The sequence below is a fragment of the Papio anubis genome, chromosome 17, assembly GCF_008728515.1.
Source record: "Papio anubis isolate 15944 chromosome 17, Panubis1.0, whole genome shotgun sequence".
Lineage (NCBI taxonomy): Eukaryota > Metazoa > Chordata > Mammalia > Primates > Cercopithecidae > Papio > Papio anubis.
The window spans coordinates 24097036-24115546 of record NC_044992.1 but is presented as its reverse complement, the minus strand read 5'-3'; the positions used below and the strand labels follow the sequence as shown (position 1 = coordinate 24115546).

Sequence of the window (18511 nt, the reverse complement as noted above, 5' to 3'; positions counted from 1 at the left end):
CTCCTTAGGCAACCTGGTGGTGCCCCACTCCCGGGAGGTCACCATACTGATGCTGAACTTAGTGCAGACATCCGATCAGGATAGTGCACTAGAGCCCAGAACTCCTGGGCTTCAGCGATCCTCCTGCCTTAGCCTCCCAAGTATCTGGGACTACAGGCACATGCCACTTGCCTGGCATATGTTTGTGTTTTTAACAAAGCTGATCTCATGGACATCTTTGTAACCTGCTTTTTTGTTGTTTTTGTTTTTGTTTTTGAGACAGAGTCTTGCTCTGTTGCCAGGCTGGAGTGCAGTGATGTGATCATAGCTCACTGTAACCTTAAACTCCTGCACTCAAGTGATCCTCCTGCCTCAGTCTCCCAAAGTCCTGGGGTGATAGGTGTGAGCCACCATGCCTGGCCACAACCTTTTTTAAAACTAATTGAGATCATGTATCTCATATCATTAACAGTCATTTAAAACTTGACTTTGTCTGCAGGACTAGCACTGAAAATAAAGTAAAATTAAATTTAAAAACTTGACTTTGCACGGCTGCCTAAAATTCCAAAACTATCCCTTCCTGTTAAGCATTTAGTATGTTTAGAATCTTTTGCTATTCAGCTAATGCCTCTGATACAAATTTTGAGCATGTTTCACATTTACTTCCTGGAGACACTTTCCAAGAACCACATTTCTGGGCTGAGAGGTCAAATACTGAGCTTCAGGCGGTTTTAACTTACTTGTCCTCTGGCAGAAACAGGCCCCCGAGTCCCCCGTCCTTCTCGGCAGGACTCCCGACAGACCCCTCCAGGCTCTGAGGGCTCTCCATGGGGCTGTCCGTGTCCAACTCCTGGGGGCCCTCAGGTGGCGCCAGCGTCATAGCCTCCTCCTCGTCCTCGGGAAAAAAACCGGGCTCCCTGGGGATGAGCTCGCCATCAGCAAAGGTGGGGCCTGTGACTTCGCTGCCCTGGGAAAGAAAGAGCGTGGACAAGGTAAGTGAGGCCAGCTTCCCAGGGCTCCATGTTCCACTCAAACCGCAAGGGCATCAGCCAGGCCAAAACAGCAGGGATTGGGTGCCGGAGGCCCAGACCCTGAGACCCTAAGTGTGGGAACACCTGGCAGGTGATTAGTCCCAGGGACCTCTCATACTGGCTGACTCATGAGTGTCTAGTGAGGAGCTGGAACTCCCAGGAACAGCCATCCATGAAGAAGGGCCACAGTCAGGCCAGCCACTTCATTCAGGGCACCCTGGTTGGCACATCAGAGCCCCCACTGAGGCAGAATATGGCCCATCAGAGCCCCCACTGAGGCAGGGAACATAAGGCTGATTCATGCTGACTTCCTAGAGCTAAATCAAAAGAAAAACCTCAGTTTTCCGCTCCCAAGTAGCTACTCCCTTTGCATCCCCGCCCCTCCTACCCACTGCCCCCTCACTCCCCCACCCCCCAACCTTTATCTGCCTGGCAGATGAAAAACTGAGAGTATCTCTGATTGGTCCCCTCCTGCAACCAATCAGGCTGGTCACAGGCTAAGTTTTCATTTGCATAGCAGTATAACTTTGTAACTTCACTTTAGTCTCTGGTTGGTTGCTTTCTGATTGCTTTCTGCAACCAATCAGATGTTTACATAGGGTGTAACTTTGTAACTTCACGTCTTCACTTTGGCCTCTGGTCCCCTCCTGCAACCAATCAAACTGTGGGCCCCTACTTCATTTACATAGGGTGTACACCAAGTAACCAATGGGAAACCTCTAGATGGTGGTCCCCTCCTGCAACCAAACTGTGGGCCCCTACTTCATTTACATAGGGTGTACACCAAGTAACCAATGGGAAACCTCTAGATGGTATTTAAACTCCAGAAAATTCTGCAACCAGGCTCTTGATCCCCTATGCTTGGGCCTGCTCCCACCCTGTGGAGTGTACTTTTTTTTTCAATAAATCTCTAGACCGGGCGCAGTGGCTCACGCCTGTAATCACAGCACTTTGGGAGGCCGAGGCAGGTGGATCACGAGTCAGGAGATCAAGACCATTCCGGCTAACATGGTGAAACTCCGTCTCTACTAAAAATACAAAAAATTAGCTGGGCATGGTGGCGGGCGCCTGTAGTCCCAGCTACTCGGGAGGCTGAGGCAGGAGAATGGCGCGAACCCAGGAAGTGGAGCTTGCAGTGAGCTGAGATGGCGCCACTGCACTCCAGCCTGGGTGACAGAGTGAGACTCCGTCTCAAAAAATAAAATAAATGTCTGTTTTTGATGCTTCATTCTTTCCTTGTTTTTTTTGTGCGTTTTGTCCAATTTTTTTGTTAGACACCAAGAACCTTCCACTGGTAACACCACCACAAAAGTCTCTGCCAGAGGAAGTCAAATGGCTTCGAAAAGGCTTCTTGGTGCCCCATGTAAGGGGTGCCCCATGTAAGCTATTCACACTGAATAGCTTTTAGGATCAACAACTCTGATCTAGTAGACTTTGCTGCAACGTGGTACAGTGAACGCTGCACAACTTGGGATCCACCCTCCATGACTCTGGGCACGTCATGGAATGTCTCTGAACCTCACTTGTCTCTGTAAATCAGGAATGGCGATGGAATCTTACAGGATCACTGTGTTGATTAAATGAGGTATTTCACGTTAGCATCTAACACACAGTAGGACCTCAACGAATAAACCCCGGCCAGAAGATATGATGCCCAGCCCAGGAGGCAACTGCCTGCCTGCGCCCTGCCACAGCCTTGCTGGGAGCAAGAACGCCAGGCCTCACTCCTGAGCACTGCTTGTGCTGGGTCTGCCGCCCAGCACAATGACGGTGTGTGGTAAAGACATGCTGGCACCTTTTGCGTAACTCATCAGATAGAAGAGCTTTGGCCTGGTTCAGAGTTGACCCTAGACTGAGGCCCCTGTAAACCATTTACTGGGGCCACTTCACCTCTGAGGAGGAGGTACTTCTCAGGTGGCACTGCTTCTACCTGACCCATTGGAGAGGTCAGCCTGTTCCCAAGGTTCTTTGGTGTGCTCCTCAGCCAGGGCTGGCAGGGCACGCTATTAAAGGACCTGCAGTCTCAAGACTACAGAAGGGCAACAGAAACAGGCTGGGAAAAGCCTCCTGGAGTCTCAGACAAGAACAGGTTCAGGGACAGCTGAAGAAGCTGCTCAGCGACAGGCCTGGATGTGCCTGCCCAGACATGTGCAGCTGTCTGTTGCCACCAGTGAGCTGGCAGCCCTTCTGGGGGTCCATCCCCACCAGGAGACCCCTGGGCTAAAAATAGATGGCAATATTATAATGAGCCTAGTTCCTGCCTGTGCTGTGATAGGCTGAGCACCAGACGGACCAATAACACGAGCACCAGCGAGCTGGGCGTGCCAACAGCGCAGACTGTGGACACAGGTTGTGTAATGAGAATTCCCCCAGGGTTCCAGGGCCCTTTCCACCCACATACTAATCTCGTCACATGGCTCCCAACCGATCAGATCTTGTGCCCTAAGTAAGCTCTTCATCTCCAAGCCTGAAGCTGCATCCCAGTGGAAACAAAAGGAAACCAGCATCACTAAGCAGCCATCAGGCTCCAGAGATCGAGCTGGGCATTCACATACTATCCAACCTGTGCTTCAAGACAGCTCTTCAGGGCAGTGATCGTTATCCCCATTTTACTGATGGGGAAACAGAGGCTCAAAGAGTAGCATGTCAGAAGTCCTCCAGCCAGAGGGCAGGGCAGGGCAGGGCTGGGCCCACTCCCCCGTCCCACCCCTGCCGCCTGCCTTCGCATCCACACTTGATTCCATTTATCCTTGATGCCTCCCACACTTTGTGGATTTTCAAACCTCATGGTGACAACAAGGAGAGCACATTTTATAGGGACATGTGACTAATTATGAATCCTTAGCACACCCCCTAATGTAGCAACTTCCACTTAACACCCCCACAGGATACTGCAGGTTAGTGCAGGGACACCTAAGAGAAACAAGGCAGGAGGGAGACCGGAAGAGAACTGGGGCTCTCAGAGGACCATGCACCTGGTCTGTTCTTTCACCTGGCCATGAAGAACTGCAAACTTTTCACCTTCCCGGCCACACAAGTACGGAGAGTTCCGCCTTGCTGGGAATGCCCGCCCTGTGGCTCACACGTGAGCTCAGCAACATGGCAATGGCGTTTCTTCTGGTCTTCATCCCAGCCCGATGAGCTGAGCCTCTTTTCCCCTTTCTACACAGCCGGGTCGGGACAGGGATACCACTCTGTGTCCCCAACGCCCACCTTCCCCCTACAGCCACGTCCTAGGGAGGCTGTGGCCCGCCAGCTCCCAGAGGCAGGCAGAGGGCCCAGCACAGATCAGCGTCCGTGCTCCTCAGGTGTCCGACGTGGCCTCTGGCCAACTTGGGTTTAGCTCACTGACACAACGACACAGAGGCCAAGTGTGTGCCAGGCACTGCCCCACTAACACCTGGCTCACGGCATGCAGGTGGAACCGCCAGGCCCTCTCACCCAATGTCCACAGCAGCGTCCTGATACTCCCAGCAGCTGGCCCAAGCCCCTGACCAGGTCGACAGAGCAGCCGCAAATGGCTTGGCTCAGGCACAGGCGGGGCAGAGCAGGGGCACCAGGGTCCTACCCTCCAAAGAAGACCACCACCTCCTTGGGCAGGCTTTCAGGCTTGGACTAAGTGGAGTCCACATCTGCCCAGCCCTTCAGCAAGCTCCTCGCCTGTCTCACATACCCCATCCCTCACAACGGCCCTGCGCGAGCTGCCTGGGGTGGACAGGGCAAAGATTTGGGATTCGTCGGCTCCGTCTGACACCTGGGGAAGATGAGGCTCAGAGTGGGAGGGCGGCTGCCCTGGAACCTCGAGGTTCACAGAGGGCCTGCGGGGACCTGACGCCCAGCTCTGACACGCCAAGCCCTCACCCACCTGGCCACACACGCGCACACTCTCTCTCTCTCTCCAGCTTTTTCTCTTAAAAATGGCTGCTCCCAACATTAATACCTTTTCATTCAACCCACAGCTGTTTGTCCAAGGCAATCGGAAATTTTAATTATTACTTTAAACCATTTCTAGTAGTTTGCCTGCTAAATTCAAATATTATAAAGACAGCTTACTGCATGCCTTGGTTAGCCCAGGACAGTACTGGTCTGTGCCTATCCCAAGACCCCCTTGGCTTGGTATTTGCCATGGTCACCCTTGCTCCTCCCTGAGGGCCGAAGTCCCCAGCCCCAGTTCTTGTTTCCCCTGCCCTCTGGGGAAGGGTCTGGTGGAAGCCCCCGCTCCTTCTCCCGCCTGGAGGGGAGATGCTGGAAGGTGCCAGAACGCAGCCTCTTCTCTCCTCCTTAAGCCACCATTCAAGTTCTCCGAGGGAGAACTCGGAGTCAAGCATATTAGAACTCTTTTTGGACAATTTCCCTTTTGCATGTGTTTTAGACAAAGTTGCAGAGGAAAAGGAAGAACTTGGCCATAATAAAAACATTGCCCTCATAAGGTTTCCAGGTGGCCTGGGGTCACGGGCTTCTGGAGGCAGTGGGTTCCTCTCCAGCCAGGCTGCCCGCAGGTCAGGATCATGCGGAGCCCCCTGTTGAATACACTTCCAAGTAGACTGGGGCCATGGGAGAGGAGCCATCACCCCATCTCACCGCGCTGTGCTTGTCCAGAGAGCCGCCCGCTCACCCCGGCTGCACGGTCTGCATCCTCACCACAGTGGCGCCCACCCAAGGCTGGCTCTGCAGGGCTGGCGGGAGCAGCGGGGCAGGGACAAGGCCTCCCCATTGCTCATGTTTCTAGGTGGCCGGAGTCAGCAAGTCAGGTCTGTGCCCGGGGCAGCTTCCAAGATTGCCTCTCAGAGCCCCCGTTTCCTGCCATTCCCCCACGCTGTGTGAAAAAGGTGTCCACATACGGCCATCCAGTCACAACCCAGGGACCTCAGCATCAGTGACACGTCCAGGCCTGGAGCTTGGCCTCGTGTTCCCAGGGTTTGCACGGAAAGGCTGTGTCTGCTCTTTTGGGGACCTGTGGGGAAGGGACAGTGTGGTGTTCTCAGGAGGCAGCACCGGGCATCGTCTGTGGCACAGTCTGACTTGCCAGGACTCTGTCCCTCAGGACCCAGAGCCAGCCCTGAGCTCATAGCTCCCTGTCCCCTGGGGCACAGGGCCGGCCACCACAGGCCCACAGGCTTGGCTGGTACATGGCCACACCACCCCAGGCTTTCTTCCACCTGCCAGGGGGCCCCAGGGTGAAGGGAGACAGCGAACTCAATGTGTTCCTCCACAAGCCCCAGGAGGTCCCTGGGAGTGGGCCTGGGTGAGGGCTCAGCTCTGGGGCCAAGGAGTCTGGGTTTCGGGCCCTGCTGGCCCAGCCACTTACAAGCCATGTGACCTTGGACAAGTGACCACCTTTGTGAATGCCTGGCTCCTCACCTACAGAATGGGGCCAGTCAACTCCACCTCAGTGGCAGCTCTAGGGGGCCAATTTACACTGGAGAGTCGGCCACAGTGGGAGCCTTAAATTCTGACCTGGCCTAATGAGCCTTAAATTCTGCCTGACCTGACAGGCAACAGAGGCTGAGCCTACAGCCACAGGTCTCTGGCTGGTCAGCCAGCAATGTCCTGAACAGACGAGCAGCCAGGAGGGATGCCACTCTCCTCAGAGAAGCCAAACCGGGGAATTACCTGAGGCCAGGGCATTCCGGAGAGAGCTGGGGAACAGGATCCAGCCAGCCACTCTGGCAGGCAGATCTGCAACCCCTGCACCCTACCTCGCTGTCCTGCTGTCCCACCCTGTCCCCAGCAGGGAGTGGGAACCTGGAGGCACACAGCCTGCCATGGGGCCCTCTCCAGTCTTGAGAGCCACATTCGCCCGCCAGCAGGCCCCAAGTCACCCCGTTCCTTTGTAGGAAGTTGGCAAGGGCTGAATTCAGGGCGGCTGAAAAGGCCAAGTATCAATACACGTGGCGGACGTCCCAGCCTCAGAGTGGCCAACAACGCCACACTGTCCACACTCTGGGAGCGGATGCAGCATCTGGTCTTCTCCCTCCCCACCTCCCCCATGGGGAGCCGCCTCACAGGCACACACACCAGCACTCTGCGTTTCCCTGAGCTGACACACAGAGGACATGGACCCCAAGTGACCTCATGTCCACCTTCCCTGTGAGAGGGAGGACCCTAAGTGGGTAGCTATGGGGATTTCCACGTCTGGACCCCAGTGGTTAGCACTGTAGGGAGCACATGGCAGATGGTTAACGTGTGCTGGTTGAACCACACTGTACTGCAGTATGATGAGCTGGGAATAGCCCAGCCACAAGACCCTGAGACCTGGGTGTCGACTCTGGTGTGATCACTGCCGGGCTGTGTGATGCTGGACCAGCTGTTTAATTTCTGGGCCTCATCTAAACACAGAGAGGGAACCACCTGTTTGGCAGGGCTGCCACAGGGAACTAGGACGATGCCTTGTGTCATGAGGGTGCGGAACACACCGCAAAAGGAGGCGCGGGGCGGCGTTAAGGACAAGCTCTGGAGTAGACGGCCAGGCCCGAGCCCTGCTCCACCATTCACCATTCACGAGCTCTGCAGCTTTAGGGTTACTGAACCGCTCCGTGCCTTAGTTTCCCCATCTATAAAATGGAGTTAACTGTGATTAGGAGTAAATGAGCTGCTACATGTCCTAAGCACTTTATGGTCTTAGCACACATAGAAAGCGCTCAAAACAAATAAATAAACAACAACAACAAACCCTTTGGAGTGCAGTGGCGCAATCACAGCTCACTGCAGCTTCAAACCCCCACGACCCAAGTGATCCTCCCAGCTCAGCCTCCCAAGCAGCTAGGACTACAGGTACACACCACCACACCCCAAAACTGAACTACTATTGTCGTCATTGTGTTGAGGGAAAACAATCCGGGGTGCCTCCTGGCTCCCATCCAGCCCCTGGGACCCCCTCCCTCTACCCACTGTGGCTCACTGGGCTGCAGCTCGGTTGGGTTTTTTTGACTTCAGGAAGCCAGACCTGCAGGTTCCAGAGCCTGCCCTCCAAACATCAGGGCCTCTTTCTCCCCGCAGGGCCCTCTCCTGCCTACTCTCATGGAAGGTCGTCCTGCACACGACTTACACCCTTTAATAAGCGTTAAGATGAGACGCTGCCTGGGGAAGGGAGTCCAAGAAGCTCTGAGGTTCCAGCTCATCCACCCCCAGCCCTGGCAACGGCCTCACTCCCCAGGCACTAACTCAGAGCCAAAGAACAGCTCTGTGGGGATGAGGCAGGGTAAAAATAGCTTGGGCGGGCACATGCCCACTTCCCTTGCAGCAAGGCACCAGCAGGCACACGTGCTGCGCTGCCGCTGGGAAGGTGTGCATGTGTGCGGTGGGGGTGGAAACATACACTAAGCCTAGCGTTGGGGAGCCCAGTGGCTGCCCGGGCTACGCCTGTGAAGAATCTCTCACCCCACGCCGAGCCAACCAACAGCCCCGGAACGAGATGGGCTGCGTCAAGGTCTCACGGGGTCCTCCCCATGGGCAGCAGGAAATTCAGCTTATTGAGCTAACTCACAGGTGCCAGTGCCCCCAGGTCCACAGGGAAGGGATGTGATTGCCGGGGCTGGGGTCTTCTACACTCCACTGTGGCTTAGCTGCTCTCATCATGAAAAGGTGGTGCCGCAGGGATTAGTGCGCAGTCTTGGCTGTAACTGACTCCTGCTGCAGCTGCCAACCCTGGCTATGGGTCAGGCTTTGCTCTGCAGATGCGAGGCTGGGTACTTATCAGTTGCTGATAAGAGGTTTTGGTTCAACAGAGAGTTGCCCAGGCACCAGCCAAGGCAAGGGTGGGATAAAGGGGGTTCAAGCATCCACCCAGAGGCAGTGCCTCGGCCTTGCCTTCTGAACAACAAGCAACCTCAGCTCAGACACAAGGCCTCGGCTCACTCCGACAGAGCCAGGGGTAAGCAAGGGAGCACCAGGTCGCCAGGTCACGAGCGTTATCCCACACCTCAGCCAGCCCCGGGGACTGACCGCATACTGTGAGATCAAAGCTCTGCAGCCCAGAGCTTCCTGCTCTGGTCAGGAAGAAAAGCTGCGCTGCCACGTTCCATCCCCAGAGTGGCTCAGAGGCCCTGGGGTGTCAGGAAGAGATCCAGTGCCCCATTCCTCCAGCTAAACTCCCTCCCAGGAGATGGCAGCTAAGGCAGGGCAGCTTCTAGGCTCTCTCCTCCCAGCCAGGGGCCCCAGGATCCACCTCCTGAAACTCACCCCAGAAAAGGTGTGGCCAGGAGCTCAAGACCACCCCTCAGCAGGGCCCACTGCTCCCGCCCTGGAGCTTCTAGGAGCGAATCTTGTGTAGACACCCGGCTGCTGCTCTCCACTTCCATCCTAAGGTGGGCCTGCAGGCCCCAGGAACAGGGGCAACCGGGACAACTGGGGTTCCCCAGGTGCTCATTCATCTCAGAAGCAAGCAGGTTTTGATTGTTGCATCACCTCCGGAGGGAGGTAATAAATCACCCTATTTTACAGATGGAGAGACTGAGGCTCTTGGGCAGATTTGGTTCAGTCCTGGATCTGGCACTCACTGGCTGTGGAACTCAGGCTGGTGCTGAACAGAAGAGAAAGTGAAAGCCATGCTTGTGTTTCTCCAGAACTCTCATGACATTTACATAAAGCAAAGGCGGTCACTCGACAAGTTCTGCTGCTGCACCAACATCACCGAGGAAGGGCTGCTGAAGCCCACACTGCCTTGCTTTCAGTGTTTTCATCACAACTCTTGAGCTGTCTCTCTCTCCGATCTCACACCCTCACCCCAACACACACACTGCTGCTAAGGCAGCGTCAGAGGAGCCCACAGAGAGGAAGCGGGGTGTGTGCCGAGGTTCCCAGGAAGACTCAGAAATGAGAGATGTCAGATAGCCTCCTGGGAGCTCAACTAAAACAGAGATGCACACATTTCCTAAAGCTGAGCAGACGGACTGAAGTACTAAGGGATCTAAAGACAGAGCCTGTCCTCAGGGAGGGGCTAAGCGGGTGGTCTTCTGGGAAGCACCAAGAGGGAGGGTCTGAGGCCCACCCGGGCCGCGTCCACCCAGGCACTGGCCAGAGGTGGTGGGTCTGGCTGGTCAGCACATCCAGCCTGCCCCGAAGGCTGTGTGGCCTGGCTCAACATTCCACACCTGTCCAGCCCTTGGCCCTTGTGTCCAAGTTCATGCAGCACCCACTTCCAGGAGCCTGCTGACAGAGAGAGAAGGGCTGCCCAAGCTCACGGGAGTGCATTTCTCACCACAAAGGGATCCACTGGCTCTGCACGTCCATCTAGGGACAATCGGTGAGCATGAGTGGACTCAAGTTGTGGGGCGTGGGAAAAGCCAGTAAGATCTGGTTTTCGAGCCCATTAGGATGCAGACCAGACCCCGGACCGTGGTGTGACCCCACTGGAAACATCCTGAACAGCTGGGTCATCCACTGTGGGGGATGCTCTCACTCCTCTCCATTTCCGTTCCAATAACAAGTGAGCAGTCAAAGGTTGGCAGTTAAAAACAGGCCAGGCGCAGTGGCTCACACCTGTAATCCTAGAACTTTGGGAGGCTGGCTGATCACTTGAGCCCAGGAGTTTGAAACCAGCATAGGAAACATGGCAAAACTCTGTCTCTACAAAAAATACAGAAAGTTAGCCAGGTGTGGTGGCACATGCCTGTTGTCCCAACTACTTGAGAGGCTGAGGATAGACAATCACCTGAGCCCAGGAAGTCAAGGCTGTGATGGTGCCACTGCACGCCAGCCTGGGCAATGGGAGCGAGACCCTGTCTAAAAATAAATTAACTAAAATAAAATAAAACAAAACATATTACTAAAAATCTAAGCCAGGCAGTGCAAGGCTGTAACCTCGACTACTTGGGAGGCTGAGGCAGGAGGACTGCTTGAACCTAGGAGTTCAAGGCCTACTTGGGCAACAGAGCAAGACCCCCACATCTTTAAAAAAAAAAAATCTAATAGATGAGAGAAAAAAAGGAATAAAAAAATGCTTGAATCACCCAAAAGGACAGAAGACTGATAGCCAGGATACATAAGGAACTCAAACAACTCAATAGCAAAAAAACAAATAATTCAATTTAAAAATGGGCAAAAGATCTGAATAGGTGTTTCTCCAAAGACAACACATAGATGGCCAACAAGTATATGAAAAAATGTTCAACATCACAAATCATCAGGGAAACACAAATCAAAACCACAATGGGATACCACATCACTCTAGTAAGAACGGCTATCATCAAAAAGACAGAAAGTAACAAATGCTGGCAAGGATGTGGAGAAAAGGGAACTCTTATACACTGTTAATGGGACTGTAATTTTATTTATATATATATTTTTTGAGATGGAGTCTCACCCTGTCGCCCAGGCTGGAGTGCAAAAGCACGATCTTGGCTCACTGCAACCTCCACCTCCCGGAATCAAATGATTCTCCTGCCTCAGCTTCCCGACTAGCTGGGATTACAGGCACACACCACCATACCCAGCTAATTTTTTGTATCTTTAGTAGAGACAGGGTTTCATCATATTGGCCAGACTGGTCTCAAACTCCTGACCTCATGATCTGCCCACCTCAGCCTCCCACAGTGCTGGGATTATAGCTGTGTGCCACCGTGCCCGGCTGGGACTGTAATTATTAATAGAACAATCATTATGGACAATGGTATAGAGGTTCCTCAAATAATTTAAAACTACCATATGATCCAACAATTCCTCTACTAGGCATACACACAAAAGAAAAGCAATCAGTATGTCAAAGAGAGATCTGCATTCCCACATTTATTGCAGCACAATTTACAACAGCCAAAATATGGAGTCAACTAAGTATCCATCAACAGATGAATGCATTTTTAAAATGGGGTGTATATATACACAATGGAATACTATTCAGCCATAAAAAAGAATAAAAATCCTGTCATTTGTGACATGGATGAACCTAGAGAACACTGTGTTAAGTGAAAGAAGCCAAGCAGAGAAGAACAAACAGCATGACGTCACTCCTATGCAGAATCTAAAGAAGTTACCCCATTGAAGTAGAAAGTAGAATGGTGGTTACCAGAGGCTGGAGAGGGTAGGAGAAGGAAGGATGGGGAAAGGTTGGTCAACAGGCACGAAGCTATAGTCAGATGGGAGGACTAAGTCCTGGTGTTCTATTGCACACTAGGGTTACTACAGTTAACAATAATGTGTATTTAAAAACAGCAAGAAGATAGCATTTTGAATGTTCTCACCACGAAGAAATGACAAGTGTTTGAAGTGATGGTTATGCTAATGACCCTGATTTGATCATTCCACAATACATATGTGTGTCAAAACATCATACTGTACTCTTTAAATATGTACAATTGTGTGTCAATTAAAAACTTAAAGATTAGGTGGGATAAAAACTCTACCACATCAGTAATACTTTAAAGAAAATGGAGTAAACAATCCTATTAAAAGATCAGTATTGTCAGAGTAAATTAAAAACAACTACATGCCACTTACAAGAAACACAATTGAAATTTAACAAGATGGGCCGGGCGCGGTGGCTCAAGCCTGTAATCCCAGCACTTTGGGAGGCCGAGACGGGCGGATCACGAGGTCAGGAGATCGAGACCATCCTGGCTAACACAGTGAAACCCCGTCTCTATTAAAAAATACAAAAAACTAGCCGGGCGAGGTGGCGGGCGCCTGTAGTCCCAGCTACTCGGGAGGCTGAGGCAGGAGAATGGCGTGAACCCGGGAGACGGAGCTTGCAGTGAGCCGAGATCCGGCCACTGCACTCCAGCCTGGGCGACAGAGCGAGACTCCGTCTCCAGAAAAAAAAAAAAAAAAAAAAAAAAAAAAGAAATTTAACAAGATGTAACACTTTTATATCTATGCATCTAACAGTTTCAAAACATAAAGCAAAACTTGCAGGTGGCCAGGAGCTCCAGGCCAACCTGGGAAACATAATGAGACTCCATCTCTACCAAAAAAAGAAAAAAAAAAAAAGTAAAAAAAAAAATAGTCAGGTGGTACATGCCCGTAATCCCAGCTACTTGTAAGGCTGAGGCCAAAGGATTGTGTGAGGCCACGAGTTCGAGGATGCAGTGAGCTATGACTGCACCTGGGTGACTGGGCTCAAGAATCTGTCTTTAATAATAAGTTTCACTAATTATAATTACTTAATTATTATTAATTATATTTATATTATATTAATAACTATAAATAATATTAACATTATAATAAAAATATGACTATTATTATTATTGATGGAATAAGCAAACAAGATAATTAGAGAAGTTACAGAAGACCGGAACAACACAAACTTGAGACTGATACATACAGAACACTACACTCAACTGCAGAATAAAACCAGTAGATTAAAGGCTAATGAGAAACTGGATACTTGCACAATACCAAAGAATCACCCTACGGATTGCTGCAAAACACCAAAGCACCCCACATACCTCTACCAGGGAGAACACAGGCTATTGTCCCCTTAATGCAGAGATCAAATGTGATGCCTATGAGCTACGCAGCATCACCTATAATGTGGGCTTAATGAAGCATTTAACTCAATTCGAATCAAGCCTTAGGATCTAACTTCTACCAAATGGAAAAACGGGATAGAAGAAGTTACACATCACCATAGGGAAGATGCATTTCTAAAGGTTGAGACAGGTTGGAAGAAAAGGCATTTCTAACAAGTTCTCGGGTGATGCGGATGCCGCTCGTCCCGGGACCACACTTTGCGAACCACTGTTCTAGATTAACTGAGAGACATAGAAACCAAATATCATCCTTGATTAGATCCCAGATCAAACAAACAAACCACCACCCAGCTGTAAAAGACCTTTTGAGGATAAATAAGGAAGATGGAATCTGGAGGAGATATTGGATGATGTCAGGGAATTATGCTTAATTTTGTCAGGTGTGTTAATGGCATATCGTTGTGAAGGAAAATGTCCTTAGTTTCGATAATATTTAGTTTAATTTATTTTCAAATAGCTCATTTGAAAAGAAACTTGGTTCATTTGAAAATTACAGGCCGGGCGCAGTGGCTCACGCCTGTAATCCCAGCACTTTGGGAGGCCGAGGCAAGCGGATCATGAGGTCAGGAGTTCGAGACCATCCTGGCCAACATTGTGAAACCCTGTCTCTACTAAAAATACAAAAAAATTAGCCGGGCATGGTGGCAGACGCCTGTAATTCCAGCACTTTGGGAGGCCGAGGTGGGCAGATCATGAGGTTAGGAGTTCGAGATCATCCTGGTTAACACAGTGAAACCCCATCTCCACTAAAAATACAAAAAAATTAGCCAGGCGTGGTGGTGGGCTCCTGTAGTCCCAGCTACTCGGGAGGCTGAGGCAGGGGAATGGCGTGAACCAAGGAGGCGGAGCTTGCAGTGAGCTGAGGTCGCACCACTGCACTCCAGCCTGGGTGACAGAGAGAGAAAACGTCTCAAAAAAAGAAGAAGTAAACATTGTATGGAAACATGAAAAAATAGCCTGCCCCAAATTTGCTGAACTAGTTAAGGAAAGTGTTACTGCCTGTCTTTTGGATAAAAGGTATTTTAACTAGGATGGGATGATACCTCATTATAGTTTTCATTCGCATTTCTGTGACGATCAATGATGTTGAGCACCTTTCATATGCCTGTTTGCCATTTATATAAATTACATACAATAGAAATGTCTATTCAGATCTTTTGCCGATTTTTTGATCGGTTTATTTGCTTTTTCCTGACAGGTCCAGCTCTATTTAAAAGGATATGAAGAAGTGAAGTCATCCTGAAAGAATACTATCCTAGAGGGTAGAGTCCACAGAAACTGGAGCCTGATGGACCAACATGAGCTTCGAGGATGAAATGAGAACAGAATGATGAGCAGTCTTGGTTTCGAATGATCAGATCAAGAGGCAATGGATGGCTGAGGTCGTAAGAATGATCTGGCCTCTAAACGACCATTCACAGTCATAACAGTCCTAGAAATGTTTCCAAATAGAGCAGGTAGTCAAGAGCCATCCCGACGGGGGTCCCTCACCCACGGGCCTTTGCCTGAAAGCAGAACTGCCTCCCCTCTACTCTGCCAGGCTTTGCCTACCCTCCTCTTCCTCTTCCCCCTTCTCTTGAAGGAAGTCCCCAAGACCCTTTTCTGTTATGGGCTGAATCCTGTTCCCTCTAAAATTCATATATTGAAGTCCTAATCCCTAGTACTTCAGAATGTGACTGTATTTGTAGATAGAGTCTTTACAGAGGTAATTCAGGCTGGGTGTGGTGGCTCACACCTATAATCCCAGTACTTTGGGAGGTCAAGGTGGGTGGATCACTTGAGGTCAGCAGTTCGAGACTACTAGCCTGGCCAACATGTTGAAATCCTGTCTTTACTAAAAATACAAAAATTAGCCAGGCATGGTGGCACATGCCTGTAGTCCCAGCTACTCGGGAAGCTGAGGCAGGAGAATCACTTGAACCTGGGAGGTGGAGGTTGCAGTGAGCCAAGATAGTGCCACTGCACTCCAGCCTGGGCGACAGAGCAAGACTCTGTCTCAAAACAAACAACAGGAAAATAATAATAATAATTAAAAAGAGGTAATTCAGTTAAAATGAAGTCCTAATGGGTTGGCCCTAACGCAATGTGACTGGTGTCCTTATAAGAGGAGATGAGGACACACACAAAGGAAAGACCATGTGAAGACACAGGGAGAAGATGGCTGTCTGCAAGCCAAGGAGAGAGGCCTCAGAAGAAACCAACCCTGCTGGCACCCTGATGTTAGACTTCAGCCTCCAGAATTGTGATAAAATACACTTTGGTTGTTTAAGCTGTGCGGTCTGTGGTCCTTCACTATGACAGCCGTAGCAGACCAACAGACCAATATACCAATATCTCTTCTCCTCCCCCAGGAAGCCTATGTGGAAACCCCTACCCAAGCTCAGTCTGGATTTTTCGCCCACCTTCTCACCCTGATGACAAAAACAAATTTTTTCAAGGTTAATTCAATTAAACCTTTTTTTTTATTTTTTGAGATAGAGTCTTGCTCTGTCACCCAGGCTGGAATGCAGTGGCACAATCTCAGCTCACTGCAACCTCCATCTCCTGGGTTCAAGCAATTCTCCTGCCTCTCAGCCTCCTGAGGAGCTGGGATTACAGGTGCCCGCCACCACGCCCGGCTAATTTTTGTGTTTTTAGTAGAGATGGGGTTTCACCATATTGGCCAGGCTGGTCTTGAACTCCTGACTTCAAGTGATCCACCTGCCTCAGCCTCCTAAAGTGCTGGGATTACAGGTGTGAGCCACTGTGCCCAGCCAATTCAACCTTTAAAGACAACTACAGATGGTCCTCAACTTACAATGGTTTGACTTACAATTTTTTTTTTTTTTTTTTTTTTTGAGACAAGGTCTCACTCTGTCAACCAGGCCGGAGTGCCTCTCCGCTCACTGCAATGCCCCCTTCCTGGGTTCAAGTGATTCTCCTGCCTCAGCCTCCCAAATAGCTGGGATTACAGGTAGCCACCACCGCACCTGGCTAATTTTTGTATTTTCAGTACAGATGGGGTTTCACCATGTTGTCCGGGCTAGTCTCCAACTCCTGGCCTCAGTGATCCATCCACTTTGGCCTCCCAATGTGCTGGGATCACAGGCCACCATGAGCCACTGTGCCCGGGCTGACTTTGATTTTTCAACTGTATGATGGTGCAAAGTGATCCACAGTCAGCAGAAGTCATACTTTAAGTACCCATAACAGCATTGTTTTTCACTTTCAGCATAGTACTTAATAAATTACATGGGACATAAAACACTTTATTGTAAAACAGGCTCTGTGTTAGATGATTTTGCCCAACTGTAGGGTAAAGTAAGTGTTCTGGGCACATTTAAGGTAGCCCAGGCTAAGTTATGGTGCTTGGTAGGTGAGATGTAGTAAATGCATTTTTTTTTAACTTATGACACTTCCAATATACGATGGGTTTATCGGGACGTAACCCCATCAAGAAGCATCTGTAACTGGATTTCTAGAACCTACTCAAGAGACTCAGGGATTTATTTTTGGTCTGTCCTAAAAAAAAAAAAAAAAAAAAAAAAGGTTGTATTCTCTTATTCTCTTTCATGATTAGTTTGAAATACAGCTGCTTCTTAAGAGATGATATTTTGTTGAAACCAAAGCTTGGTGAATCTATGATTATCAGGATGGCATTCTATAAACACTATTTATATGCCAATCTAAGTAAGTTATTTCCATTTTCTTTTTCTTTTTTTTTTTTTGAGATGGAGTCTCACTCTGTCGCCAGGCTGGAGTTCAATGGCACGATCTCGGCACACTGCAACCTCCGCCTCCCGGGTTCAAGTGATTCTCCTGCCTCAGCCTCCTGAGTAGCTGGGACTACAGGCGCACACCATCACATCCAGCTAATTTTTGTATTTTTAGTAGAGATGCGGTTTCACCATGTTGGCCAGGACGGTCTCGATCTCCTGACCTTGTGATCCTCCTGCCTCGGCCTCCCAAAGTGCTGGGATTACAGGTATGAGCCACCGCGCCTGACCAGGTCCATTTTCTTGTGTGTTCTCTCAGTAGTATAAGTATTCTATTTTAATTTTAGAGAAGCATATGCACAGTTCAGAGATGTTAGAATTGCAAAGGCAATTTCTGTTGCCCAAAACTGTATTTAGTGTAGTTATAAAACAAATGTAAAAGGTGTTTTACCTATACAGCAACTGGTTTACAAGAGAAGAAACCAGCAGTTAGCCCTGGAGTCACAGGCCCTCACACAAGGAGCCTTTTACCCTGGGTCAGGCTGCCTCTGTGACCAGCAGCACTCAGTAACTGAACACGATATTACCAGTTTCTCCGTGCCAGACAGTATTTCTGGCTACTTGACATCTGGAGCATTTTCCTCTCTCTGTTGTGGTCAGTGTGGGAAGGAGGACTGCTACTGCCCCTGGGACACGTGGGCACCCTGCTCAGAGGGACGCCAGCTGGCCTGTGACATGGCCCAAACCCGGGCCCCACCCCCGCCACTCCACAGCAGTCTAGAGCTGGGTTGTAACCAAGGTGCAGCTGAATTTAGCTCCGTGAATCATCTCCAAGGAAAACCCACAGAGAAAGTGAACTCACCTTTTAACCAAGTCCTTGATGGGGTATGATTGTCCCAACCAAGCCCTGGGTTCCAGATCTGAGTGCCCCGGTAAGTCCATTTCCTAAACAAAAGGGGTCTGAAGAGGCTATCTAGCCTACCCTGGGCCCTGCAAACAGAGCCAACAGCCTTGATTTTCAAATGAGAATGTGGACTTCAGAGGCAAACTGTTGGGGACTATGAAAACAGAACTTAAATTGCTTCCACATCTGGAAAACAAACCCAGCAGCCAGCCCCAAGAATTCCAGGCGTGCCAGCTCAAAGAGAAGCTGTAGGTCAGGGGAGGTATTTCCTGTTAGCTTTCAGTCCCCCATTACCTACCTGAAGCCACAAAGATCTCCTGTCTACAAACAGCTGGTAAAGTCACAGCTCAGAGAAAGCGAACAAAGTTGACATACTAGGGCGCCTACCACGTGGCCAGTCTGCTCTGTGCTTTACAGAGACGGTAAACTCCCTGCAAG

The 18511-nt window shown here is 50.2% G+C and overlaps 1 protein-coding gene across 3 annotated transcripts in view; it reads right to left on the bottom strand.

Annotated features, from left to right (window-relative positions):
• RAB11FIP4 (RAB11 family interacting protein 4) overlaps positions 1-18511 on the bottom strand; it is a 146928-nt gene that overhangs the window by 19762 nt on the left and 108655 nt on the right. For 2 of the 3 annotated variants that reach the window (XM_003912567.4, XM_003912566.5), the window contains one exon: positions 720-946. In XM_003912567.4, the coding sequence (XP_003912616.1) occupies positions 720-946 (227 nt within the window). Of the gene's footprint in view, positions 1-719; positions 947-9191; positions 10491-18511 lie in introns of those variants that run through there. The other variant, XM_021928907.2, reaches the window with a different exon arrangement.